The sequence below is a fragment of the Tigriopus californicus genome, chromosome 6, assembly GCF_007210705.1.
Source record: "Tigriopus californicus strain San Diego chromosome 6, Tcal_SD_v2.1, whole genome shotgun sequence".
NCBI classification, from domain to species: Eukaryota; Metazoa; Arthropoda; class Copepoda; order Harpacticoida; family Harpacticidae; genus Tigriopus; species Tigriopus californicus.
This window is the reverse complement of record NC_081445.1, coordinates 3,443,551-3,470,940: the sequence shown is the minus strand read 5'-3', so window position 1 is coordinate 3,470,940 and position 27,390 is coordinate 3,443,551. Positions and strand designations below refer to the sequence as shown.

Sequence of the window (27,390 nt, the reverse complement as noted above, 5' to 3'; positions counted from 1 at the left end):
TGAAGAAACCTTACCAACTTTCAACTGGATATGCTCATCGAACTTTCCATTATCTTGGAGGACTACACCTAAATCCTGCATGGAATAGACCTGCTGAATGCCTTAACTTCATCATCTAATAGTGGAGTGTCTAATGGCGTCGACCCAAAGGTCATTGAGCGGAATTTCATTCCATTCTGTGCCATGTTACTCGCAGCAACCAGGAGTAGATTTGGTCTAGGACCTCTACCAGACAACTGGAATTCTGACCATTCCTCCAACTACCAATTTGTTATCTCGCATAGGAAGAGATGCTGACATTACCACTACCAAGCTTCTGAAGCGGAGCAATGAAGATGATGAAAAGGAGGGCCTCTAAGAGGAGCCCTGAGGGACACCCGACTTGACATAATAGTTTCATTTGTGGCAGAAAGCAATCAGTTAAGGTTGAGGGATCCCTTAACCTTAACTGATTGCTTTCTGCCACAAATGAAACTACTTAACCAACTGAGAACCATGCCTGGGATCCCAATCTCATGGAGCCTGTTAACTAAAAGTCCATGATCTACCTTGTCAAAGGCCTTCGCAGAGTCGGGATAAACCACATCGACTGATTCATGGTTCTCTAGTCCCTCAATAACCTGCTCTATATGTTCAATCCGTTGAGTAACTAAAATATGCTCGGAGCCCATGCTGCCTAGAGGGAAGAAGGACTTCGTTGACTTCAAGAAATTCTTTAAGTTTGAGCTTAATGATCTGCTCAAACACCTTTGCAATATTCGAATAGAGAGAAATCGGCCCTATGATTAAGCACTTTTTTCTAAATCCCTCCACCAGAACGAGGCAGAAGAGCTCGAACGGGACAAATCCCAGAAGGTGGAGATTTCAATCATCCTGTCTTATGGATTATGGATTCCAACGTTGAACTTAGATATAAGTTCATGTGTCTGTCTGCTTGGGGCACCCTGAGACCTCAAAAGTTTTGAGTTTGGTAATATGCTTTTCCTTGATTTGAATTACGTAGTGCATTGCAATCGATGCTTGGAATGTAATATAGATCCTAAGCAATGAAAGGTATTGTCAGGTTTGATGAAATTACTGCTGATCTTGTTAATGAGTCAGTGCTTGAGGATCGAGTTTCTCCCTGAATACAAAGTATGGTTTGAAGAAATGCACCAGAAGACCAGAATACGAGCCTTTGCCGATCCCCGGTTTATATCATCGTTTTATCATAAGTTTAACGATATTGTCATCGAATGATTTGCTTTTGTACGGTCAAATCCGTTTGACAAATCCCACCAGTGGAAACTGGTTGTTCGGAAAATTAAAAGGCTCAGATCTAAATGGGATTGGGATTGGTCGGAGAAAGCAATTTCGATTTCAAGGACTCTAAAAATTCAACGATTTCATCACACACTTGGCGAAGTTGGAAAGGCGTTTATTACCGTATATAATAAGAGTGTATCATAGAGTTGGCGAGAGTAACATCAGTAGAAGAAGTAGTGGTAGTAGTAGTATTAATGATAGTATTGGCAAATATTGGTAGCGAAATAGTAGTAGCAGTTATTATTAACAATAGTAGTAGTAGTAGTGGTTATGTTGTGGGGGCATCATTAGACTAACAGTCGTAAGAAATGGAAAAAGGTGGACTGGTCGGCATGATTGATTGGAAAGGCACCTGAATTATGTTCCTAAGTCTCAACCAGAGTGGAGGGTTTGTTATAGCCGGAAAATGGTTTTAACGGAGCTTGGCTCTCTACGAAAAATAGAGCGAAAAGGACAACTATGCGTTGACAACATAGGTGTGACACAAATTTTCGGCAGCAACTTCAAAATAGACGAAATAGTTTGTTGCCGCGCCGGCGGAAAAAGTGTATCGTGTTTATTTGTGTTTTTCTTCATTTAGAGTTCCTTCAAAAGATTGGATTTGGCAGTCTTCAGCTTTCCTAAGCGCGTTTCGAGGTGTTTATTGGTCGTTTCTAGTTCCTCAACACGGGTCGTGGCCTCTCTCAGCTAGAAAAAAGATAGGAAATAATAATGAAACCAAAACGTTTTCGCTTGTTTTAAGTTTAGCGGCGCGAAAAAAAGTGAACTTGGAGCATGAAGGTTATGAGTAGAGCCGGTCAAAATTTGCAGATAAATGTCTTAATTGACAACTAATGTGCAAAAACCAACCGATTTTGCACAAAAAATGCAAATAACCTTTCCGAAACATAGCCACTAACACATTCTGGGTTGTGTTAGGGTTGTTTTAGCTTTCCGTATCAAGCAACACGTAGATATAAAGGAAAATTATACCATAATGTCTTCCAAGATTGGGATTTGAACCTGCTATCCCTAGGGAGCAGATTCTTGCCTTGTCCATGCTGCCTCTTAGACAGATCAATATTTTGCACATCCTTATTATTTCGTGAAAAAGATATATCTCAAATTTAAATAAATAAAATAAGAAAAATAAAAAAATTGCGAAAAAATTAATAGTAAGTCAATTCTTCCCGAATTAACCATCCACCTCATGAGCATTTATCCCATAAATTATGAAAACAGGTCAACATTTGCCTGATTTTTAAAGGAGAAGTCTATTACTCAAAAAACTGAGTTTCAACATTTGTAATTGAGTATCTTAAAAAAATTGCAATGAGAAAAGAGCTATCCTAGATCGGTGGAATAAATAAGCTGGTGGTTGGTTATTAGTCTGCAATTTATTTCATACCTACGTGTTTCGTGCAAGGAGGCAGAGCACGGTGCACATCACAAACATGCACTTTTTGAAAAAAAAAAATGAAAAAGAAATAGGTAATAAAATTTCACATATTGCTAAATTCGCTAATGCAACAAATGTGCAAAAAATCTCGGATGTGCAAGTTTTTTTGGCAGATTATGCCCAATTTACAGGATGCAAGTTTTGGCCGGCCCTAGTTATGAACAGGGCTGTCCAAATGACGCAAATGCGTTATTTCTTACTTTTTGCAATGTTTTTGCATCATTTTGGCAATTTTACATTTTTTCAAGCTGTTCTAATGAATTAGACTCCTTTTCCTGGATCAAAAATATCTTGAAAATATAAATATCTTCAAAAGATGCAAAACAAATTTTTTCTTACCACTTCATGATGTTTGCTTTTTTGCTTTCAATGGCTTTTTTTCCTGCATGGCATGATTATTTGAGCAGTATAAGTATTCAAGATTTGATCTCTTCAGGTTTCAAAAACAAAATTCTTCAAATACTTTTTCACTCCAATTTTTATTGCTATTTTGGCCAATCTTATTTGCATTATTTGGACAGACCAGGTGATGAGTAAAGAGCGGAATTACAGTATTTTACTAGTGAGATCTAAATATTGAATATTTCTTTTTGAAATTAAGGCTTATTGCGTTTTTTGCTTCAATGTACCCCAAATTCAAAAGCAAAGAAAATCGAACAAAACGCCTTAAACAGGTACCTAGGTCTTGCTCTCCTTTTCTGATGTACCGGGTGTCGAGGATAAGATTAGATAGACAATTTTTTCCCCTAAAATCCTTGAAACTTTACAAGGTTGCGTGTGTTTTATGTCATATTTTGGCCATTGTCCGCTCTTTTCATTTAGGTAAACAAAAAGTACAAGAAAAAGAATCAAAGCTGAAATTCATGAGAGCAAAAATAGAATCCATTGCAGCTTTGCTGTGTGCGGGATACCCTTGTTCTTAAGTAAGTTTGAACCTTAAAATGGCCTGCCAGACTTTTAACGATGTCAAAACCTATCTTGATTGGCATGCTGACGATGCTGACCCTCATTCCCCTCCTAGAAAAGCAAGAACACCAGCACTTAGAACTCCAAAAGTGGTAGCTGGAATAAAAAAAAGATGCATGAAGGCAGTTCCAAACAAACCAATGTGTCACATTGGATTGAACCTCCAATCTAGTTCCAGAAGGATTCAGACTAAATGCAGATGCCTACATTGAGGTTTTCAAGTCTACTGTGATCCCCTTGATGAGAAAAGTAGCATTAAACCGGCCCTTTGTCTTTCAACAAGACTTTGCTCCTGCTCATTCAACCAAAAAGGCAATTTCCTATTTGGCTAATAAGGGAATCCTGTTTTGGAGGCCTAAACTATAGCCCCCAAATTCTCCAGATCTTATGACTCTGGTCTATGCTGTGTGGTCCTTTGTTGAGAAAGACGCTTGTAAAGAAAGGCCCCCTTCAACTAAAGTTCTAGGCCGCCGATTTGAAGCACCATGGAAACAATCCCTCAAACCAAAATCCGCACTTTTTTTCAATGTTTCGGACCAGAGTGACTAAAGTCATTGCTTCAAAATTTCGAAAACTAAGCATTGAATTAAAAAAATGTTAAAATAATAACGCAAATTTAACATAGTCTGATCTACTATATGTTAGAATTTCTCAATTTATCTTCCAAAAAAATATGATGCTTTAAAGTGAAAGCGATGAATTTGTCTGATCTTATCCTTGACACCCGGTATTGAAGGTATTGTATCTCCAAGCCCATTTGAACTTGATATTGATTGAAAGCTTCACAAAGGCATTTTTTTTTGTTTGCGTGCTAGGGTCGGAGGGATGAGCCTCGCCATTTATAACTTAAAGTAATTTGCTAACAATTTCTTCAGGTTGACCAGATTGAGGGGAGGTTCGATTTCAGAAGTTTTAGAAAAGCAATCTCCAAATCAGCTACGCTTTTGGCCTGTTGTAGTTTGTTTAATGTTCAGAGGTTTGAAATTGATAATTTAGCTTTTTGTACCTCAAACTCTTGAAATAGATCACTAAGTGCTTGTTTTTCCGCATATTTTATCGACTATTTCCCCAGCTATTTCGCTATTTTTCCAAGCTGTTTTACTGCTATTTTGCCAAATTTATCGACTTTTTTTTACAGCTCTAGTAATCAGTAATCACGAAGGCGTGCCAATGAGCTATTTGCGGGAGTGGTGCTCAACTTTTACTCCATTATTCAATCTTAATACGCATACTGTTAAGGGCTAAGAATCTGCAGAAAGAAATAGCAAAATTTTGAAAATATGCCTATCCGATCAATGAGTTTGGGGTGGCAACCATCCAATTTTTTTGAGGTGATTACGAGCATTCTTTTTGTGAAATAAAAGCGCATTTTTAAGCACAAGATTACCCGATGATATCGTCTGGATTGTCCAAGAAATTTTTGAGTTTTGATCCCCCCCCAAAAAAAACTGCAAAAGAGAAGGGGATTTTTTGAAAAACTACTTTAAAAAAAAAAAAAAAGTACGTGATTCTGAAATCTGCTGATCAGAAATACTGCCATCAGAGAAAAGACACCAGAACATTTTGAGAAAACAGCTTCTTCAGAACGTCAACATTTTAAACATTTGACCGCTCTCGGATCCGGTCGAAAGATTATATGGCCAATATCAAACCGCGCAATATGCTATTGTGACTGAAATGCCGACACTTACCTCTCGCTGGAGCTTCCGTCGCTCAACTTTTAATTCCTCTTCCGATTTTTCGCTCGTTTCTGCAGCACTCTTGTAACGTATCACTTGTGATTCCATCCGCGCCACCTATCCCAACAAGCATCGTGACATGATCAGTGTGAGATGAAGACATTATTAAGTACATGTTTTACAGGAACAAACGCAAATACTCACGTTGGTCTGAAGCGTGTTGATGTCTTGCTCCGCTTTCTGCATCTTGAACTTGTAGTCGTCGATGAGCTTCTTGGTCTCCCAATCGGCCTCCTCCGGATTGAAGGGGGCTTTCTCCAACTTGGAGTTGCGACTCCGCTCCTCCTCCAAGTCCAACTTGAGCCGACGCACCGAGTCTTGGAGGTCATCGCGCTCGTCCGCCAAGCGCTTGATCCGCACGTCCAAGGGACCTTGGCCCAAGGTACCCAAGATGTTGGCCGTCTCGCTGGACACGATGGCCCGAGTTCGCTTGTCCTGCTCGCTCTCGTCCACAGCCGCACTCTCGTCCTCATCACAGTCTTCCTGACCAATCAGGACCATACCACGCTCACTCAACAGTCGAGCTTGTTCGTCCATTTGGGCCTGAGAACATCAAAAATTATGGCATTAGCTGAGGATAGAGGGAGGAACCATTGATTTTCTGTTCTTCACTATTAGCGTTGCTCTCCAAGGACTGGCTTGTAACAAGCCAACGGGTTCTAGTGCTTAATGTAAGGATGCGGCATACGCACATCTAAATGTTACTCGTTAAGAAAGGCCAAGGAAGAGGGGAGCGAACCGGTAACTTATTTCCTGTCCTTGTCAATGGAAAGTACACGCATCCTCAAAAGTTACTTTGAAACAGTATAATGAATGGGCTCTTCAAAGAGTTATTAAAAAAAGTTCATAACGTCTTGTTCAACACTCTTGCTGGTACACACTGTGCTTTGGTGACTTAGGCATCTTGCTTTGAAATTTGAAAACCTTTGTAACTTTGTGGGTTATGCAGAATGCCCTAACGTGTTATTAACAGGAAACTAACTTGCTGTTCTTATGTACTTGAAAAAACAGTTTTTGATCAGGCTAAGGTTGATTTTAGGATATTCATACCCTACCGTGACATGCAAGTCTGGTTGAACTAAGAGCGTCTGTTTGCCCTTAAAACATGTACATATTTTGCTCTAAAATTGACCTAGTAGAACTCTTGTGGTTGTGGCTGTTTGATTGCAATCTCAGCTGACCTGGAGAAGCTGAACGGCACGTTGGGCTTCGGCGTAGCTCCGCTTCATGAGCTCGAATTCACGGTTCTTCTCGCGAAGTTCTCTGACGACCAGAGCGTTTTGCTCCTCCCGCTCCTCAAGCTGGTCCTTGAGAAGGTCGACTTGATAAGTGAGTTGGGCTTTCTCATTATCAAGGCTAGCATTGGTCACCATGGCCTTGCGGAACTTCTCCTCGACGTCCCGCAAGTCATTCTATAAAGCAACAAGAGAATTAGAGCATACCACAAATCCAATCGAGGTTGCTGAGTGGTACGGTGCGTACCTTAAGATCTCTGACGTTGAGGTTGAAACCGTCCTCGGACGAGTCTGTGGAGCTTCGCCGCGAGGACAGATTTTTGGTGGCTTCCCTTCTGCGTTCCTCGCGCATGCGCACCCCATCTGGAAAAAGATCCAATGAAGAGAAGAGGGTTTTAAAACTTTGAGTGCAAACATTGGTCACAATCAATGACCGTGAAGCATCATTCTGGACCGAAATGCGGGTGGTCCCAACGGGGAACAGGAACTATTTTTAGGGGCATTTTTAAGGGGGTTACAAAAAATGTAATAAAATACGGGACTCCATAGGTTTGTCTACTTCGTCCTGATTTGCCAACCGGACACGGTGATGACTAAAGTAGGGTTGGCTCTCTTTTTCTTCTTTTAGCTGCAAACACCGTGAAATCTGATTAAATGTTAAAACATGTTCGGTTCTATGCATTTACGACTCTCGATGGAGCTACTCTCTAATTTCAGGCCATCAATTGATTGAGGTCATTGGGCACAATATCGTACGGGGATCGCACGTTCGAAAACGAAAACGTCAATGGAACCATTTCCAACAACCTGGTGGGTATTAATTCATAGTCTTGCAAAATGTGTTCCACCCTGCTTAGCCTATATTAATTGTGAAAGCGATTCGCGAATCAAAACGGCCAACGCACTTCTACTCGTCAGAGTTATGCTATCATTGTAGTCGTCATCGTCGCTGTCACTGAAGTCCTTCTGGCCCAAACAGAGATCGCCCCGCGAGACTTGAACGGCTCCAAATTTTTTGACAAACATCCTCTTGGCCTCGTCTAGATCTAGGATTTTGGGCGTGGCCATCACTGACGCGTCGTCTACTTCATCCTCCTCCAAGATCGCCTTGTCCAACACATTTTCCGCGTAGCCGGAATCCGATTTGGAGAGCATGATGTCTCCCTCACTAATCACGGTCATTTCCGGTTCATTCACTGGGGATCTCAATCGCACCTCTCTCTTGGGAAGCTTTGAAGGCTTCACAAATTCACTCAAAACCTGGTCCTCTGTCGTTATTGTTGGCTCGATTTTAGCCTTGGACTTTTTCGACTTTCTCCCCATAACGATGTCTTCTTGAGGCTCTGGAATGTGTGACTGACAATATTCTGGAGGGGGAGGGGGAGGGGGTGGCGGCGGTGTAGGAAGGGAGGATGTAACTGAAACTGTCTCTTGGATTTCAGCTGCAGCTTCTTCTTCGTTTTCTGCCTTGGCTTCTGCCTTGGCTTCTGCCTCGGTTTCGGCTTCTTTATCTCTCCCACATGTAGCTATTAAATCATCAACACCCTCGTGAATCGCTTCCTTATCACTGGATTCATTTTCATGACCCATTGTGGTGGCAGTTTCCGCCGTCTCAGGTTCTGAATCGGAAGTGTCTCCACTGAGGATCTCGGCAAAGATCTTCTTGGCCGTGGCCGCGAGCTCGGTTTCTTTTCGCTTCTGATTCACATCGGGATAGGCCAAGCTTGAACATGACTGAAATCGTTCATCAATCGAGCCTCGAGGTGTCTCGAAGTCGTCTTTGACTTTCGCAACCAGAGAGGGTCGTCGTCGGTGACTTGGAACGATGTCGACGCTGCGTTTTCGACTGCGCTTCCGCAAGTGATCCGACACCTTCTTTTCCTTGGGAAAGTGAGATGAAGGAGGAGAAGAAGAAGAAGGAGGAGGCGAAGAAGGAGGAACCTTCTTGGCATTTCCGGAATTTCCCCCGGAGGATGGGGGTCCACCAGACAAGAATCCAAACAAGCTTCGTCCCATGTCCGACATCCATCCCGAGGATTTGCTCTTACTGGAGGGTGCAGGTGCTGCCATGCTCATTGAGAGTCTCGTGGGATCTTGGTAGTGGGGCCCAAACACGATCACTTGAAGCACGATCTCGATCACGATTTGTATCAACCAAGGTCCATTTAAAAATGGCTGGCATGAAACACAATTGGGAACTATCCGAGGATAATGATAAGAATCATGACGTGGACGTCGCTTCTTGCGTCGCTTATGATTGGCCATGATGATTGCTCAAACTCAGGATCGAGACTGAGTTTGATCTCAAGACAATCGCCGAGGACAAATTGGATTGGCACATTCCACACATTATGGAGGGATTAAATCCAAATTCAAAAAAGGTCAACGACGTTATGAGGGTAAGCACTGGATTTTGTTTCATGTTTGTCGAACGATCACATTCGAATATATTGACACGCGATCCAAGCAAGTCTCTTCAGGGATCATGAACACGGGAATGAGTTTGCACAAGGTCGCTCGGACTTGTCTTTTAAAGGCCATTCACTCACTTGTGGCCATCTTTGGGTGGACTTCTTAGCACTCTTTATTTTGGATCATACTTGTATCGAACAATGAATACATTTGTGATACAAACGTCCCACGGGTTGAAAATCCTACCCAAAATACTTCAACTTCCCCCCCGCAACCCGATGACATTCAATATAAATACATACATATAAATTTCAACACTAAAGTCCACATGAGAAGCTGCTTGTTCCCAGGATTCTTTTCCATGACAGCTCGTTTACTTTGCGACAACAGCTGACTCAAGTACATGATGCCTAGGTTTTAAAGGGAATAAAAACCGCGAGCTCTCTCATGTGCTTTTCAATTTCGTTCTTACCCTGCACACGTGAATCATGTGCCCATTGAAAAGCAAAGCAGGAGGTGGCTGTCGTGGCTTTGGACTAGGACAGTACTGCAGTGTTCTTGGCATCTGGTCAATTTTGGAACGTTAAAGGGTGATGATGGATTTATTTACCTGGATAGACATGGTTGGAGTTGGCCTTGTTCTCGTCGTCCTCTTTCTGCTTCTTCTCCAACTCCTTTAGCCGAATGTTCCGGGCCTCATATCGGGCCTGACGTCGGGCCGCTAGGCGAGCTTCGGCCTGCAAAATAGAAATGTGGTAAACATAAGGGTTAAAATCTAATATTGATTTGAATCATGTCACTACCAAGTTTATTAAAAAAAAGTACGCAAATGTCACATCTGAAAAGAGCTTTTGTAAAGAATATGTGTGGTAAAAAAAAAATCGAAATATGAAACTCCAAATATTGTAAAATACTTCAATAGCAATTACCCAAAAACCGTTGTTTTTTGTTTCGTCTCAAAAGTTCCTTCGATTTCCAAAGTTGCATGCAAATGGTTGCTTTACTTGGTTTTTATTGTTTATTTTCGTTCACTTTGATACGCATCGAAAAGTTTGCCAAGAAATCGATTACTAATCGTCAAAAAAGGTATTTTCGGCCGGAACAAATTTCCTATTTCGAAATACGATTTGTGCAACTTTAGTCGAGGAGTAATCGATAACGTTCCTCATTAGCCTGAATAATAAGCACAAGTGTTGAACTGTAGAAAGTCGGCGACATCAAGTTACAAACACGCCACTCCAAAAGACTAATCACACAGCCTTTTCAACACAAGGCCGAAAATAAAGTGGAGTTCGACCCGATCCAATCTGATCTCTATCCTTCTTTGACTCTTACTTGGATCCAATTCCACCCAAAGAACGGCTGGTCTTGATTGGTCTTGGAACCGTTCTGTAAGACACGGCTCTTTTTGCGGCGAGAAGCGGGCAGAAAGTAGCCCGTGACAAAGTTCCGGTAGTTCTTCTGAGCTCGCTCTAACGTCACCAAATCGAGACTGGTCGGCGGTAAACTTGAACACCGAATGGGTGTGTCGAGCATGGCCTTTGAAAACACGTTTTTTGAAGTGTTCACACCACGAGTTTCTCGAGCCGAGTGGAAGAAGACAAGTTTCCTTTTTTTCTCCTAATTCTGACATTTAAGCGCAAATGTTAAGTCGGCTTCCATGGGAAAGAAAATCGAGGGTGGAAATGGGAACAAGGATACGATCTCGTCGCTCGAAGTTCAATTGGAGTCGTGAAAGTCAGTGTTCTAAAAACTTTGGTCGCAAGCACAGAGAAACGCTTCTAGCTCATGGGTGACTGAATAACTAACTATTCTATTTGCGGTGATGTGTGACCAAGAACCTCCCTCTAAGTGGATCGGTGTTCTTCAACCCCAATCAACTAAGTGTGTTTCTTGTATAAGCATCACAACAAGCGCTTTCTGTGACAAATGATTGCTTTTACAGATTCGCACTTGATCGACTTAAGTTGGTTATAACAACTAAAAGGCAAATTAAGCAAGACCCTTATGTAAAGAAAATTCAAAGAAGTCTGGCCTATGAAGTTCGCTTTCCTATTCATTAACTCGTTTCAGCAACAATTGCTGAGAGGTCATTCACTCTACGATAGAAGTGACCTCCCAATGGTGTAGAGGTTGCGTGATATGAGCCTACTTTCTGCCCGCTCAGAACCCAATGAGTAAAGGTGGGAAAAATAACTTGCCCTTAATGGTAAATTCCATATGGTTGTCAAAACTAGTTCTCCTTAGTGTATCAACTCTTCATATTAACTTGTGTTCAGACAACAAGTCGCATTCAAATCTCCAGGTTTGCTCCTCAACGGCGAAACAAGTTCCGGCAAAACTTGGTGGAAACTCCAAACAAATGTGAAAACGTATCAAAAAGAACGCTTCAACCATTAACCTCGATCTAACTCAGTGTCCAATTTGAAGCGGTTCTCGGTGTGACGGATCATTTACATACCTCTTTGGCAATCTGGTCCAAGGCTTGGGATTCCGCGGCAAAGTGTTGAGAGTTGTCCCGTTGGCGAGACCCAATGCGCTCCAAATCCATCTTCATAGCCACTCAAATGGAGCGGGAATAAATTGGCGATTGGATAGCTGAAAAATTGGATTTTGCATCAGAACACAAAGTACCAAACTATTGTCACTCAGGATTTGGGAGTCCATTTTGAGGTTCATCATGCAAGTTCAAATTCGCTTCAAAACCGTTGTTAAACATGCCAAATCCCAAACTGTGTTCTCTCTAGTTGAGACTGATCTTGAAATTGGGGGGGAGGGGGGGCTAATTTGGGTCCAATTTGAGTGTCAATATTTACGTTTCTTACTTTCTCTGCGCCCTTGCGCCGCCGCCACGCAAAAAAACATCGGACTTGTTGTCTTCGGCAGTGACAATCCGAATTTAACTATCGACGTCACATTTTCGGTCAAACATTCCGTTTTACTCGGTAAATATTGAAGTTTTTCCTCCTCGAAATGGGCATCGTCTACATGTACAGAACTCGTTAATCCGTAAACGAAATCTGATTTCGAATTTTATTGACATGGTCAAAGGTACCAAAATATGAAAGAAGGCTCGTGAGTTTAGAGGCGGATTAATAGGGAAAGCTAACTTCTTTAGACCTTTGAATAGTAGCACTAGTGCACCATTCATAACTTAAAAAAAGAACATTGGCTATCCCTGATTTTTGAAATTCTTTTTCCACTTTCTCACTGCCATTGAGAACTGATGAAACTTCATGCAAGTATCCAATGGATAAGCTTGATCGGACATAGGATAGTGTAAAACACCTAAATCTTTGACCGTTTACTTCCAATTAGAGTTAAGAAAGATTCCAAACCTTCAAGAAGATCTGATTTAACGTGAGGGTGGATTCAAATGTCCTTGGTCTATTGTTCGGTCTATTCATTCCATCTCTCGCTCATAGATGGAACAGAACATCAGATCATTTACTCACATTCACCCAATCCAACAAAGGCTATAATCAGTGTTTTAATAAGAGCTAATGATGGTCCCTACGATCCCGAAAACCACTAGATGAAGGACAAGAGCACTTACTTTTCTTTACCTCTCTCAATTGTTTAACGTTGTAATTCCTTTCTAAAGAAGAAGTCTGGTTTGTAGTTTTCCATCAATCACTCAATCCATGAAGACACTCACTCACTCTCAATTCTTATCTCTCTTCTATGGAATGCGGCCCAGATAGCCAATCCGATGAAAACAAAACCCAAACAGAGAAAAAAATCAAGGGGTCAAGCACACAGTCCACCCCACGACACGCCCAATCTCGTCCCTTGGGGCTGGACACACCCTAGCGTCCAGAGGTCCGCGGTGTCAGCTTCCAATCAATGGAAAAACCGCTCAATTGGACCAATTAATTTAGACAGTGACGGGACGGGGATGAGGCGGATTTCGTGGGCGTAGCCTAGACTCTGAGGGCGTGACGGCGGGGCTTTTCCCACTCCATGTAGAACTTGCACCAGCACAACGAGAAAAATGACTTGTACAGGCACTCACTTACTCACTTCTTGGATACTGCTATGCTATCTCCACTCGTACTCTGTGGTCTCTCGCCCTTTAGGCTAGGTTTAGTGCCCACAATCCCAGGCCAATGGATCATAGAGTTTGAACGCATAGACACGATTGATCTAGGGGCGAGAGAGAGAGAGCTGAACGAAGTTTTCATCTCGGTTTTCTATGGTTGGGTCAGCAGGATTACCAGTCCAAAATCGAGGTTAGTTTTTGTGGGTTACAGGTGAAATGTTGACCAATTGATATGGATATGATTGGCACCCATACCAAAGAGTTAACATCATAACATGACAGAAGAACGGGAATATGAGAGTTGAATAAAAAAAATATCCCCGAGATTTAACAGACTAGTGTTTGGCTCATAGAGTAGGTGCCAGTGACAGAATGGATCCCAAATTTGGGAACATAAACAAAAACTTGACCGTCTCTTTTTTAAATTTCAGGGTCGTGGGAAGCTTCAGGAACTCCACCTTATGAGTGGAAAGGTGAATCTTCAGATCCTATCTCTATGTGTTTTAGTGACGTCAGAGCCTGCCATTCAAGATTCAGGGTTGGCTCATACCACAAAAAAGAAGCCAAAGTTCAAAACAAGCTCCGTCCCATTGGCTTCAAAAATGCAACAAATAGATTTAAACATACGAATTTACGTAATTTTTGGTAGTCAATAATTGTCAAAGACCATAAAAGATGACTTGCAAAAATAGAAAAATAAAACTTTCTCACCTTACGCGCCCTGATTTTTTGAAGGAAACGGGCAGAGTGGGCTGCTGCAAAAGTTTCTTTAAAACCGGCTTCATTAGCGCCTAATTTATTTTAGTGTAGTACACATCTGCAATTTATGATCTGAGATTTTATTTGACATTGGGAAATACACCATTATTATCGTTTGCGTTAGTCTTAACACAAACCGTTGTCAACCGATCGGCTGCTAACCCTTTCTAGACTCTAAAAGAGTGCCTGAACTATGTAATGAAAAATCATCCATTTGAAATCCGGCCAATTTTGCGCTTGAATAAACATGGAGCGGTCCATGGCCATATGACTTGAAATTGTGCCATGGCCTCAAGACATCACCGGGGTGAGGCCAACATACTGGTGACCTCAAAGGCTAGCTTTCTCAATGACCTCATTTGGAGCGCGAAATGCGGAGCTAAATTCGGGTTTGTGACGTCATCAAAGCAGTTTGGGTGAAGGTGGTGGTGGATTGCGGATTCCTCCTCCACCACTACTACCACCACCAGGTCCACACTAGTCGAAGTATTGGTGGTTGGCCTCCTTCTTCAATGCAACAGGTGTGACTCATTTCAAACCAACTTTCAAAAGGAGGAGCCCGTCTTTTAAATGTCTGCATGTTTGTCAAGCCTCTCAATCTCAAGGAGGAGGCTGTTCAAACTTGTGTCGATGAGGGATCGAGTTTTCGTGCTTGGTCTAGAGTCAATCTCATTGGATGATTAATTTTACTTGTTCTAACCTTCAGATATTCATTTATCATTTGAAAATCAGTTTGTTTGGGGGGTGATTAAGATTTTCAGGGTGGAAGGTCTTCGTTTGAATTTACCAAAATGAGATTTACTGGTGTGGATGAATAGATACTAAATAAACCTCGCCCGACCAGTGATTCTCCACTTGAGGGGATTTGAAATGGCTTGGAAGATTATCTCTACTGAGTTTGGAAAAGGAGAATCGAACCTGTGGGTGTCTGTGCGTTTAACCCCTTTTACACAGCTCCTCTTGGTATTTCTGGCAGAAAAAAAGAAGAAAGTCACAGAATTTGCTAACAAATTGTCATTTTTTTTATTTCCTCTCAAGAGAAAACATGAGCCTAGGAAACGGATCAATATTTGTAGCCTCAGAACTCATAGTACCACGATGCTAACTCTTTACCAGTCGAGTGTCCCGCCACATCTTGAATATGCTCCACCCATTGGGCTCCAATTATTTCAACTGGTTTGCAAAAGGTTGAGCAGGTTTTACCACGAACATCAAAGGTGTGAGAGAGCTGTCGTATTGGGAGAGACTAAAAAGTTGGGATTGTACAGTACTCAGAGAAGGTACGAAAGGTATCTGACACTGTACGTTTTCAAGAGTATCCGTGAGCTTTTGTCCCAACCCAGGATTGAGGGTCAATTGTAGTGACCGCAGAAGCTTATCGTGCGTTTTGAGAACTCCTCCAAGACTTCGAGAGTCAAGGCTATTTAGAACGATTAAGTCCAACTCTCTTCTTTCTCGGGCTCCTTAATTGTTCTATTTGCTGCCTTCAAATATTCGAAGGGTGTATGTAGGCGTTGATCCAGTGGTAGGATTCAAGTCAGATTTGGACAAGTTTTTGACTACAATTCCCGATCGACCTTGTATTCAAGGGTTAACCAGATCCGCCAACTCTAATTCGTTGGGCGATCAAATAATACACGAAAACAAAAGTTAAGTCAAATGAATAAATTTTTAATCTTGAACTGCTGGGATTCCTATCCCAGTAGAAGTAAGGAAGTCTGCAAAACAAAAGTTGGGGCTCTATATAATAGAATATTCTTAAATTCAAGTGTTTCCCAAATTCAAATAATTTGGTCGTTTTGAAGCAACTGACATCTTTCTGAGCTCTGAAAAGGCATACATTCTATGTTTTTGTTTGATTTAATAGAGTTGAAAAATAATATTCAGATTATATTCAGGGCTCCGAAAAAGACTGCGTTTTATTTTCAGACCAATCAGCAGTTAACCAAAATTAAACCAACATTTTTTTGCCCTGTTAACCATTGAAATAATGGAATTTCCGTTTAATATCGAGCATTTTTTATTCATGTTCTCCAAAATTCTGCGTTTTTGGTAATTTAGTTTGAATAAAAATCACAACTTTCAACTTAAATTTTTTCATTATCAACCTTTCAAACTTTGTTTTGTATAGTCTCATATTTGAAAATAAACTTGATGACTTTTTACACCATGACATTTCGGCGAAATCAAAATTATCTCATTTGGCGTTCATGATCACTTGCCATGCATTGTAAAAAATCTTCTGCCCCGTTCCCAAGTCTCATTTGCTCTCCCGTTTTAAATCTGTCAACTGCATTTTCTTGGTGGATTACATTATATACAAATGTAAAGATAAGAATCAAGCGTAAACATATCAGTTGATTCTGTCTGGCTTAGCAGCCCCAAAAGCAGTTCATAAGTCCGCAATAAATCCCCTCAAATGTTTGGAATTTTCGTGTTGGAAAGAAACTTTCCCTCCTTTGACTCTTTTGAGCAGACTGGCCGATGTTTGGGTTTCGTTTGATTTGACGAATCTTTGCAGAGAAGGAAAATGACGGGATCTGAGAATTTCAAACGCTTCGTCGGGTACATACGAGGAAACGCAGATCAGATCGTATACAATAACAGCAGCATCTTCAGATTCGATACTTCATCTATCAATTTCGAAGGTCTTTGATTTCGGGGTAATCGGCGTGCTTGCAACAACTTATACGTAAATGCTGTTATTAGTGATCCAGATTTTCAGTTCGCACAATCATTGCACATCAAGGTGTAACTACATACGATACGAATGTGTATGTACTGTGTACAACCAGACTGAACTTCACACGATGCTGGTATGCGGAAATCAAAAGATGGTTATATCTATGATCTTAAAGTAAAGGGATTATTTGGAATTCTCGACTTGTTGGTCCACGATGGGTCTTACTTGTTGCTTAAAATGTGAGATAACACCTTTGAGTGCCCTCCCATTAATAAATGAATACAGATTGTGATGTGATTATTTGCAATTGCATCATCAAGAGCCTTTGAACATTGCTATGTAATTTTGGAATGATGTCTACAATGAACCTCACATCATTCCGGATGGTTGGAGACCAATAACGGCGAAGGTTATATGCACCGAATGATGAGGGAGAGTTCAAGGGAAAACTTCTCTTCTTCTAGTTCCTACTTGACCTTCTTACAAGTTTCTTGCGTTGTTGAAATTGACGATCAAGAAGCCATAACGAGGCAAGTCCCCAAGCTCGTCCACAGGATGCAAAGTAGATAACTCATGCTGCCCTTTTATTTATGCGATGTGGCTCAAACCAATACAGAGTGTTGAGCTTGTACTTGAGTAAAAATTAATCAATCGATATTGGTCTGCAACCACTAGAACCAAATTCTGAGATTGTATTTAAAACAAATAACCAGCCCAGAAAGATGCTTCAAATCGATAAACAAACAACAGGAAGCACATGATTATCAATACTATGAACCGAGAGTGAAATGAAAACCAACAGAAATTGTTCATAGCGTCTAGATATGTTGACACCTGTCAAACGCCAAAGTGATTTTGATGACACTTTGTTAGACCTGAGTGTGCATCCACGTTCCATGGGAGATGTCGGATGATCGGGGGATTTCAGGAAGTTGTCACATTATTTCTTGTCAATCCCAGCGTTCAACGAAATGTGCGAAGTGCGACGCTCTGTCTGCGTAAAGGCGTTCCACAAGGGGCCAAGTTTCTCATGGTTGTTGCCCTCATATTGGCGGATTGTTCTGGTTCTGCCGCCAGTTCGATCCTGATTACTCACTTGGTAATATGTTGTGCACCGGAATTGTTGTAAGCGCATTTTGAATATGAATTACTTGTCTAAATCAGTGAGTGTTTACCCCATGAGTTTTCTTTCATCTCTTAGATTCTGCTCGTCCTAGGATTCCAGGATTGCCGTTGTGGCCGGGTCCTCATTTCTCGGCCCAAGTCACAGAGAACGAGCCCATCCAAGATTAGTGAAACATTCGCACTCCCCCCGAAAGACATGACCGCAGACTTTGCATTTGACAAGATCATCCTGGAGAACCAAGACCCAAAGTCCTCTCGAAAGGGGTCTCTACCCTCACAAATCACAATCCAATCGAATCCATCCACTCACTCCTACGACTTCTCCTTCCGCAATCCCAAATCCTTGATCAAACCTGAGAGATTGGTCAAGCCCCAATATTATCTTGAACAACCCCGCCAATCCCAACACTACCAATGGACTCAAGGGCTCAATGCTTTGGCCACCATTCACAGCCAAGAGGAATATGAAGATCACGAAGACTCTTCATCTGATTACCCTCGCTTGAACGAGCTCCAGATCAAGCCCTTGGCGAAATCCAACCCTCCAGCCAAGGTCAATTTCACGATACAACCGTCAAATCCTCAAGTGAAGCCGCACTTGAGGGTACTGAGTCTATCGGTGAACAAGGGTCAACAGAGAAGGCAGTCGTCCAAACCGATCAAGAGGATCGTTCGGAGGATGAAAGCGCCCTCACCATCAGCCAGCGGACCATCATCCTCTTGGGTCAAAGCGAGTTCCCCGGCGGAGAAACCTGTTGTCAATCCAAAGCCAAAGCGGAATGTTGGTCCAAGGAACGTCAATAATTCGTACTCTCATCCGTCAAGGAGGGATGTGATTCCAATCGTCAAACAGGTGGGGAACATGGAGCAATCTGGTGATAGAAGATTTTTCTTTGAGTAAGTTTTCTATGAGGATCGAGGTAGTGATGTTAAACAGAGCGATTTTATAGCCATCGATCATTTGAAGGTATGAGGGAGGAAATGGCGTCAAGCGCAATGAGGAGGGCTACCTTAAAGATCCTAACTCTCCCAATCCAATTCAAGTCATTCAGGGATCATACTCTTACCCAGGACCAAATGGAAAGGTAAATAACGTTTGCATTGACAACCCAATAAGTACAATTCTACACCCCACATTCTCGCAAAGACACGGTATCTCCCGGATATTTTTCCAATCTAAGAAAGATTGGTTCACATCTGAGAGTGGGCTGAAAAAAAGTTGAATTAGCAGTACGATGATGAGGCTGGAAATTGCTTGTGATTCCGTTTTGGTCTCGGATTGTGCTTGAAATGAAAAAACAACACAAAAACCGAGGGCAATATCAAATGTGACTGTCATGAACTTCCCTTGCCCAAAAGGTAGATGATCACCTTGTTTTGTAGTTGAGCCCCACATATCTAAAGATCAACTTATTGCAAGGAAAGCCTTTTCTATAACCGAATTTCCGTTTTCCAGATTTACAGTGTCATTTATGTAGCGGACGAAAATGGATTCCGAGCCAGTGGCGAACACCTTCCAGTTTGATTTGTTAAAAACCCAGCTAGTGCAATTCTCTTGGGTCTCCTGTTTGCAACAAAATGACAATTTTTCCCAATTTCTATTAATATGCCATGGTCATTTATTTGCACGCATAGACTCCGAAAAGAATGAAACACCCATTGGACATTAGGCATCTATTTTCCTTTCTATTCTCAACTCAATAAACACTATCAATTTCTCGACCGCGTAATTACTGCAACAGTTTAAAGCAGATAGAGAAATTGCCGTTGTAAAGCCTAGAATTTACGTGATCACTTGTTAACAAGTTCAACCGAATCCCTGCTCAAAGCATCGGAATAAGTTAAGATAATGTGAGTCAGTGATTTCTAAAAGCACGACAATGCATTTGAGCTCCTTTGTGTATATGTATACAGTATACTCACTAACTTCTGGAAATATGGATTGTGAACAAGCTTCCCGCCGAATCTGAGCCACTTTTCGAATTATTCGAAAGCATAGGAAAACGTGGCTGCTTTTCCAGAGGAAACAAGCCTATGTCATTTGTGAACTTTGTCCTTAAGACTAATGGAGATGGCTGATTTGTGCCATCTAATAATAAATATTAGGTGTCTAAGCTAAATCAGTGGATGATCTTGAACGGCTCGTTTTAGGAGTCCATTTTCACTCCATACTGGATTATTCAGTGACATGTGTCTCTTAGAGACTAATGGGAAAAGAAGAAAAGAAATTTTCCAAATAAATCCCTAATTTTGATTCCACAAGTTTCAAGGGCAAGCAGGATTGATGGATGGATGAACAAACCCTCCTAACTCTACACCGCGCTTTGTCCAAGGTCGCTGGGCAGTCATTGAAATTGTCAACATTTGGTCGGGAGAATAGTATATGTATTTCCGTAAGTTAAACTAAGTTAATGCTGACAATAATGTGTGGAGGATAGGATAAGGAGGGCAAAAACGGATTCGCTAGTTGGACCTTTTTCTCAATATCCGTGATTTTCTGTTCTTCTTTCGTCCGGCTTTTGTTTGTGGTGCAGATTCGCGATCTTGGTTTCCCCCACGTGGATGGGTGGTCCATATACCGATGGAATCGCAACGAAAGGGAAGACAGACACCCCAAGGGTGAGTTATTCGGCTATCGGTAGTTGAATTGGTGTGTTGAAATATCACAGGGCGTGTATGTTTTTCTTTCTTTAAGTTAGTTAGAGATATAGCCACTCACATCATTCATTGACGGGTCTTTCAAGCACTTGTTCTTCAGCAGTCTCCCCCGCCCCCCTTCCAGCGTTGTTCGAGTTTCCACATACAGCTCATACCAAGGTCTAGATCCGCGGGAAGGAGAGGCAAAGGGTATAACAATGGAAAAGTTGCAAACGTTGTTACATACAGATTAACATACTGGTTCTCCACAGTTGTACAGCAATTTGGGCAAGAGACGCAGATCTCTTGAGACACTTATGCTTTCATCTATACCATACTTACTCCCATTTATATAGTACATGTGTGTGTGTGTGTATAGATATTTCATATAATAATAAGTTGCTTTCTTCCTCATCGAGTCGCTGGTTTCAAACAACGGAAGAGGATTATGTACATGCTTTTCATATTTATAGTTCTTATAGAGAGGCCATTCATATTTTGGGGGGGAAGTTGAGGACATTTAAGCATCAAATGGAGGGTAAGCCAGATAGAGACATGAGAGAAGGAGGGAACCAACCAAAAAAGAGGCTCGGACACGGGACGCAAAACGCACTTACGATTGATAGCTATCAGCACCATGAAGATAGGATATGGGGAGGCTAGATTCCAAGGCAGCTTACCAACCAAGGCAAGAGGGTCAAAGTCCATTTCTTTTCAGACTGCCAAGGCAAGAGATTTAACAAACATTTTAGCTCGGAGAGACGGACAAAGTGCCTTGTCTCAACGGTTTGAAGAGGGTTTAATCATGGGGGGACGAAAGGGGAGGAAAGACGGGGAGGGGGCGGTTCATCCACTTTCTCTTGCATACTTATCATAACAATAGACTTGATTTTTCTTTAGGATGTATCTTCTGTATGGTCAGAGACTCTTTCTTCCATCTGGACGTCAACCGCACACAAAAAGATTCAAAAAACACTCCTAGTACTCAATGGGGTCAACTGTTTCCCCTCGTCAAACTTGGCCTAGCTCCATGGGCTTGAAGATCGCTCAGGATCTGAGACCGACCTGGGTCCCTCACATTTCCCCATACTTCCAACTGCCACTTCCCCCTGTGTGATTGTCGCGCTTTTGTTGGGTGGGCCAACTGCCCGGGTGGTGTTGGGGGGTCACAGTCCCTGGAGGGGTTTGAGCTGGCATACCCTCTCCACCTGGACCCGTAGCTGCCCCCCATCCAGTTAAGATCCCACTCGCGTTCCCACCGGTATTGCCTGTGTGGGCCCCTCCCACTTGGGTTGTGGTAACGTTGCCCCCCGGTGTATTGAAGGAGGTGGGAGTGGGGAAGGGGGGATGTTCCCCACCTGCCCCACCCGGCCCTCCCCCTGGCCCCTGGCCTCCTTGCAGATTGCCAATGAGACCCCATCCGGCTTGGTTCAATGCGGCAGCCACCAGGGCAGGATTCATGGGCAGGGCGTTGATGTTCAGTCCGGCCATACCGGCCATGGGGTTGTTACCCGATTGCTGACCGCCTTGATTATTGGACAGTCCCAATGCCTGAATGTTGGGCATTTCCATGGAGGCCCGCGAAGGAGGGGTCCATTGAGTGGCACCGGCCCCTCCCACCATACCCATGCCTCCACCGGTTTGGCCATACGGGCCCGTGTGACCAAAATTAGTGGGTGGGTTCTTGTCGCGTTTCGACAGTGGATAGTGACCCGCTTGGGCTTGCCGTGTTGGATCTGTCTTAGGAGCTGCATTGGAAATGTGCACAGACACGCTCTTCACGATATGATCTTCCCCGCACAGGCTCTAGATTTATAGAGGGGAAATTGATTAGTATCTGTACACGTTTGAGATATGCAGATCCTCCCGTATCTCATGCTCACCTGTGCCACCTCGGGATCCAAGAAGGTGATGAATGCGAAGGCTCGAAAAGGTTTGGGTATGAACACATCCGTGACCTCGCCGAATTTGGAAAAATAGTCCCGCAAGTCATCAGCCGTCATCTCCTCGGTACATCGTCCGACAAACACTTTACATGGCACTTGTTGGACTTGTCCCTCCTGTCATAAAATTTGGGAATCGTTTCAGCGTTTCCAATGATACGGGATTTTCAGAAAATGTCTTGCTTGCTTTTTCTTTACCTTTGAATTTGGAATCTTAACATCACACCAACGTCCATCAATAACGTGTCTCTGAGCTAAAACGCGCATCTGAGATTCGTAGCTTCCAAAGCGAATGAATCCAAATCCTTTGGATTGGCCTGTTTTGATGTCTTTTTTGACCTGCAAAACAATAGTTATCTCACGACAAGGGCAAGACAAGAGGGGCTTCCATTTAAGATCAAAGGAACAAAAATATTCTTTCGTTTTGGTCAAAAAAGTTTTTTAGTGCTTTTTACACACAAAACTTTTCCATAAAATGTGGCACTGACTGAGAAATGTGTCGCAAAGTTGCTATTCAATCAGGAATTGATGCTCCACTCACTTTCACCATATAGACCAATCACTGCAATTACTGAATGCAATTATAGAGAACACTAATTGGTAACAAGTTTATAAACTCTGAAACATGTTTAGTTTCTTCGACATTTTGTACTTTGTGCTGCCTCTTGATACATGCCTTTTGAAACATGGTAAAACAGAAAAGCTGAAATTCATTGACCTGTGGCATAGTATCTATTAGTGCTAGGGCGAGTCCGGCAAATGTCAGACTCGTCCGAGTCCTTTGATTTTTTGACTTTTTACCGGACTCGAGTACAGCAAAAGACTTGAGTCCGGCAGAGGACTCGAGTCCTTTACTGGAGTCATCTCGAGCAAAAAGACGCGTTTTGCGAAATTCTATGAAAAAATGAATATTTGCTTTTTGATGAGTCCGGACTTGAGTCCTTTTTACAAGATTAGAGTCCGGCCAATTGCTCCAAGATCGAGTAGAAGACTCGTGTGCACTCGGACTCGCCTCAGCACTAGGATCTATTGATTATGATGGGTCTAGTGAGGCCTCGAATTAGTCGTTTCTATAGTCGAGCTTTAAAGGCACTTTTTCATCCTGTTTTAGCAATAAAATGAGGGCAATTATGTAGTAGAAAAGCTAAAATCAATTTTTTTTAGCCATGAGAAAGCATTGTTAGGCAAAGATAGTATAAGCCACAAAGCCATTTCGAATTGAAAACTTGATCTCATTATTTTAAAAACCTTGCTGATGCCATTTTGAACAATTTTGCACGTCTCAATGCTCAATGGCTCAATGTGTTGAAATCATTTTTTGGTCACTCCACTTCTTGAATTTGGTCACATGCTCGCGTCTGGAACTCACCTGAGCCATGAGAACCTCACCAAAGGGTTCAAAGTATTCCCTGAGCTCGGGTTCGGTGGTCTTCCAGGGTAAGCCCAGGACAATCAGATCGGAGCACTTATTCTTCTCCAACTTCTTGTTCTTGGCCGTGGAACTCTCCTGGTGATCCTCGGACTTCCGCTTGTCAGCTGCAATAGATTCTGGGGTCAAACTTCAACACTGCCTTCCGCGTCTACCCGAGTCCTGGGCTTTTGTTGCGGAACTCACCTTTAGGCAGAACGGACACGTAAATGTGCGTGCCCCAACCAGTATCTGCAGGCGGGTACAACCGGCCCTCGGTCAGTCGAACCCCCCTCCAAGACCTTGTCTCTGGGTTCCTAAACTTGAGGCCGCACGCACCGGGAAACTGAGCTGTCAAGGTTGTGAGGAGTAAGGTGCCATCCTCCTCGGAAGGAAGCTCGATGGGCTCCTCGCCCTCTTCTTCAGCGACTGTGAGGTAGTTACTCATGATGACTGAATAGGGTCAACGGGCAAGAGGTCAACGACAAGGGGGATTGACAAGGAATAAGACTCTGCTAACCACGGGCGGGGAAGATGGTCTTTATGTTCAAAGACTCTTGTATGGCAATGGGAAAATAAGAGAGGGATTGGGTGAGCGCAGTCTTCTCAAATGTGAAGCCTGGTTTGGGGTGGGTCGTATTGGAATTGGTTGAAGTCTCAAGTCAGAGGGATGTTGCTCGTTTTCACACACACGCACTCTCACGTTCGTCAGGCACACTTCTCGTGTCTGGACTTCAACACACTCATTCAAGGACCAGGAGGATGTCTCCGGGAGAGGCGTGGCTATGGGGATACTGCATGGCCTCAACGGGACCACGTCCAAGACCGAGAGTTGGGTCAACAAAAAAAGACCACCACGATCACGGGGATCATAAAGACCTTCCACACGAGCTCAGTGGACTTGAGGAGCAAGCTGCAGCCATGTGTTAGCCCAACTAGGAATCCAATAGCCTGCCTTACCAGGGCAGTCAGGCCACTTTACCACTTGGAGCGAGTAGTACACTTGTCTCCTTGAACCCAATCATATGCATCTTAACCTGCTAGTGTAGCTCCTACCCAATTATCAAGTCCAGGGAGCTATCTGCCCCTTTGACAACTGGAGTGGTACGCATCCATGACCTCTCTGTGACCAGATGATCGGGATCGACACCCAAAGTGTTAACCGGATATATTGAACCAGGCCATAAACTCCGAGATAAGTTGCTTAACCGGAGTCAGCTGTCGAGTTTCTAAGCTTGAATTATGCTCGTGCTCGGTGCTCGAACTCAGAGCAAGGCTCGTGACTGTGCTGAGGAACTTCGCCATGAATGACATTGGATGGCGGGTGGGCAGGTTGTCAAAATGGCGGATGGGCTATTGGCGAAACACGAAACAGGAGGCACGGACGAATCTAAAGTGAAGACGAGAACAAGGGGGGAGGGAGAGAGAGAGCGAGCGAGTCAGGAAATCCCTCCAAAATCAGCCGTTTCTCCCGTTGAACGTGTGTACTGGGAATGATTGGAGAAGAGGGACAGGGCGCTTCCAAGCGCAATCACCTTGAGATCCGTGGCTGAGAGCGCGGAACCCTGTTGATAAACACGTATCAGAGATGGCGTTTGTTACCACATATGACGGATGATTTCACCTAGCGGTTCATTATCCCACGTATTTTATGTAGATCAGTGTGTTGATCCCTTAGAAAGTGAGGCTTTGTTCAGAGATACACCATGACGTGTTGTCTTTGTCATCTTTCAAGGCTGGCACCTGAATGTCTCGAAATGTCTAATTTCATTGTTTTTAATTCAATTGATTTTCAGATAAGTGAGTTTAAGGACAAAACACTAGACACAATTAGTTAGTCCATTGCAGAGGTGTTCATACTCAATAATGATCTGGTAATGAGTTCGGTCCTGAACGTCAAGTCAATGTTGACACTGCAAGGTGTCGTTCCTAGTTCACCTTTGAATATATATATATATACATCTTCACATCTTGTCTATAGCTTCTACTTTCGAAATGCTCAATGCTCTTGAAGGGCAAACGCAAAGTGATTTGGTGATGCGAGAAATGCCTTGCCACAAGAACATACACAAACAGCTTCCTGATCAGGTATCATCATTGATCAGTAAGGACGCGCCTGATAATCACCTCTCCAGACCTCTCACCTCCACAACAAGAATTGAGTGATGTGACTAAGCAAGCCACTTGCCAGAGCACTCCGCCATTCAAATATCAATCCTGAGAGTTACATTCAAAATCAAATTATCAACCATTTCCGCTGCCTTCTTGGCAGCCTTGATGAGATCAAAAACCTGTCTAATTCAGTTACCAGCTTCTTAGAAGTGAGCGTTCAGGAAAAGATGTTCCAGAACTTGTTCCACTAAAAGCCGTCGAGCACCTAGCTCATTCTCTACCTCAAGCCGTTTCTTTGAAGAATACTGCTAAGGCAGCAAATCGCACTCGTTCATTAGAACACCAGCTTCCACTGAACTGAAGCTCTCTAATAAACTACGGAGAACCGCAATCTTCATAGAGTATATTTAGTACCTCATTCCACCAAAAACCCCAGTGGATCCGTGATCAACGGAATATGGTCATATCATACAGAGGATCAACAAATGCTTTGGAAGAAGAACAAACTGTTCCAAGGTGGAACTTGAGCTCCAACGGTGATTTCAGACCCTCCTTTGAATGGCAAGGCCACTCCGTTGATGCAAGTCTACACTTCTAGAAGAGAGCTCTACTCTGCATCTGTACAAGGACAGGATTACTTTGGCTTTGGCATTGGAAAGCAACAGGGTCTTAGTCACAATTGATTAGAGAACTTAGGGTTGCCACCTGCCTCCTCGAACGTGTGCGGCGATGCTGTTTAGTTTCCACGGAACAATCCCAGGGCCGCCGCGTTCCTTTGGACCCAGAGAGAAGGCTGGGAACCCTAGCGGCGTAGGTAACCAAAAATGGAATCGCGATGACGACATTGTCTTTCTCATTGACGTAGACATGTACCGTCTTTTTCCCAGATCGGGGTGGACGGCATTTCCCAGGCACACATCTCATGTTCTAGGGCAAGCTAAATGGGGGATTTTTTTCCCTTCGACAACCCAACCACTCCTATCCATTTCAAGGATGATTGGGTTAAACCCGTAAACGGCCTTGGCTATTGGGGTATTGGTACCACTTGACATGGTATGTTTTCGGAACCATCTGTCATAGAGTGGCGACGACAGGTGTATGAGACGCACACGCAACAGGTGATCCTGGGCCTAAGAGGAAAAGTAATTCTATTATTTCTAGACTTGGACTTGAAGATGAGGGCCTACTCGGTGCGTGTGTGTGTGGTATGTGAGCACTAGACAAGCCGCATTTGTAGTATATTGTATATGCTGGTGTGTTGATATGAGACGGATATTCTCAAGAACTCGGGATCGCTCTCTTGGCGAGTCACAAGGACAGCTAGAGAGAGAGCGGGAGAGCGTTCAATTGCTTCAGAGCTCTTCATCAAGCAATGGAACCTTCAAATGTTGGACGGTGTTCAACCCGAAGCTCATTTATTTCACTCCAGTCTTGGAATGGTCTCTTGATGCAAAATTAGATTTATAACCAGTGTGTTTTGCTAATCCACCGGTGGAGGGGGGAGGAGCAAAATTGAGTCCTGATTGGTTTCATCATAGTTTTTCGGCATTTGCCCGTCTCAGGCGTCCCATGAATCAATAGATCGA

At 43.0% G+C, this 27,390-nt stretch overlaps 3 protein-coding genes and 1 long non-coding RNA gene across 11 annotated transcripts; 2 read left to right on the top strand and 2 right to left on the bottom strand.

Annotated features, from left to right (window-relative positions):
* Positions 1 to 1,401: 1,401 nt before the first annotated feature.
* On the bottom strand, positions 1,402 to 13,129 carry LOC131881847 (leucine-rich repeat flightless-interacting protein 2-like). 7 transcript variants are annotated; one of them, XM_059228829.1, is made up of 9 exons: positions 12,758 to 13,104; positions 12,652 to 12,693; positions 11,557 to 11,693; positions 9,706 to 9,832; positions 6,931 to 7,046; positions 6,630 to 6,860; positions 5,593 to 5,991; positions 5,401 to 5,505; positions 1,402 to 1,992 (listed from the first exon to the last, which is right to left on the bottom strand). In XM_059228829.1, exons 3-9 carry the CDS (start codon positions 11,650 to 11,652, stop codon positions 1,882 to 1,884), a joined length of 1,185 nt encoding a protein of 394 aa, XP_059084812.1. In that variant the 5' UTR covers positions 11,653 to 11,693; positions 12,652 to 12,693; positions 12,758 to 13,104; the 3' UTR covers positions 1,402 to 1,881. The 7 variants fall into 7 exon arrangements, with proteins under 7 accessions (XP_059084812.1, XP_059084814.1, XP_059084816.1 ...); XM_059228831.1 differs by having other exon boundaries at positions 12,662 to 12,693; XM_059228833.1 differs by lacking the exons at positions 12,652 to 12,693; positions 12,758 to 13,104 and adding an exon at positions 13,111 to 13,129.
* Positions 8,663 to 13,852, top strand: LOC131881848 (uncharacterized). Its single transcript, XR_009373404.1, has 2 exons — positions 8,663 to 9,082; positions 13,569 to 13,852. It is a non-coding gene; the product is annotated as an uncharacterized LOC131881848 (long non-coding RNA).
* Positions 13,853 to 17,202: 3,350 nt separating this feature from the next.
* LOC131881958 (uncharacterized) lies at positions 17,203 to 19,417 on the top strand. The gene is made up of 4 exons (XM_059228957.1): positions 17,203 to 17,704; positions 17,781 to 18,601; positions 18,672 to 18,789; positions 19,161 to 19,417. The coding sequence occupies exons 1-4, from the start codon at positions 17,684 to 17,686 to the stop codon at positions 19,227 to 19,229; spliced, it is 1,029 nt and encodes a 342-aa protein (XP_059084940.1). The 5' UTR covers positions 17,203 to 17,683; the 3' UTR covers positions 19,230 to 19,417.
* A 1,370-nt stretch (positions 19,418 to 20,787) lies between these two features.
* On the bottom strand, positions 20,788 to 24,763 carry LOC131881549 (TAR DNA-binding protein 43-like). 2 transcript variants are annotated; one of them, XM_059228435.1, is made up of 5 exons: positions 23,900 to 24,763; positions 23,654 to 23,832; positions 22,483 to 22,623; positions 22,225 to 22,401; positions 20,788 to 22,147 (listed from the first exon to the last, which is right to left on the bottom strand). In XM_059228435.1, exons 1-5 carry the CDS (start codon positions 24,138 to 24,140, stop codon positions 21,416 to 21,418), a joined length of 1,470 nt encoding a protein of 489 aa, XP_059084418.1. In that variant the 5' UTR covers positions 24,141 to 24,763; the 3' UTR covers positions 20,788 to 21,415. The 2 variants fall into 2 exon arrangements, with proteins under 2 accessions (XP_059084418.1, XP_059084419.1); XM_059228436.1 differs by having other exon boundaries at positions 23,654 to 23,820.
* Between the last annotated feature and the right edge of the window lie 2,627 nt (positions 24,764 to 27,390).

Excerpts from the sequence above, each read along its gene's own strand:
- LOC131881847 (XM_059228826.1), bottom strand. The coding sequence starts at position 8,948 with ATGGCCAATCATAAGCGACGCAAGAAGCGACGTCCACGTCATGATTCT. Across the intron at positions 7,047-7,588 it reads CATAACTCTGACGAGTAGAA|ATGGGGTGCGCATGCGCGAG; the intron begins GTGCGTTGGCCG and ends ATCTTTTTCCAG. Across the intron at positions 5,506-5,592 it reads TCAACACGCTTCAGACCAAC|GTGGCGCGGATGGAATCACA; the intron begins GTGAGTATTTGC and ends TTGTTGGGATAG.
- LOC131881958 (XM_059228957.1), top strand. The coding sequence starts at position 17,684 with ATGTTGTGCACCGGAATTGTT. Across the intron at positions 17,705-17,780 it reads TGTTGTGCACCGGAATTGTT|ATTCTGCTCGTCCTAGGATT; the intron begins GTAAGCGCATTT and ends TTCATCTCTTAG. Across the intron at positions 18,602-18,671 it reads GATAGAAGATTTTTCTTTGA|GTATGAGGGAGGAAATGGCG; the intron begins GTAAGTTTTCTA and ends GATCATTTGAAG.
- LOC131881549 (XM_059228435.1), bottom strand. The coding sequence starts at position 24,140 with ATGAGTAACTACCTCACAGTCGCTGAAGAAGAGGGCGAGGAGCCCATC. Across the intron at positions 23,833-23,899 it reads CGTGTCCGTTCTGCCTAAAG|AATCTATTGCAGCTGACAAG; the intron begins GTGAGTTCCGCA and ends GTTTGACCCCAG. Across the intron at positions 22,148-22,224 it reads TGGATCCCGAGGTGGCACAG|AGCCTGTGCGGGGAAGATCA; the intron begins GTGAGCATGAGA and ends CTATAAATCTAG.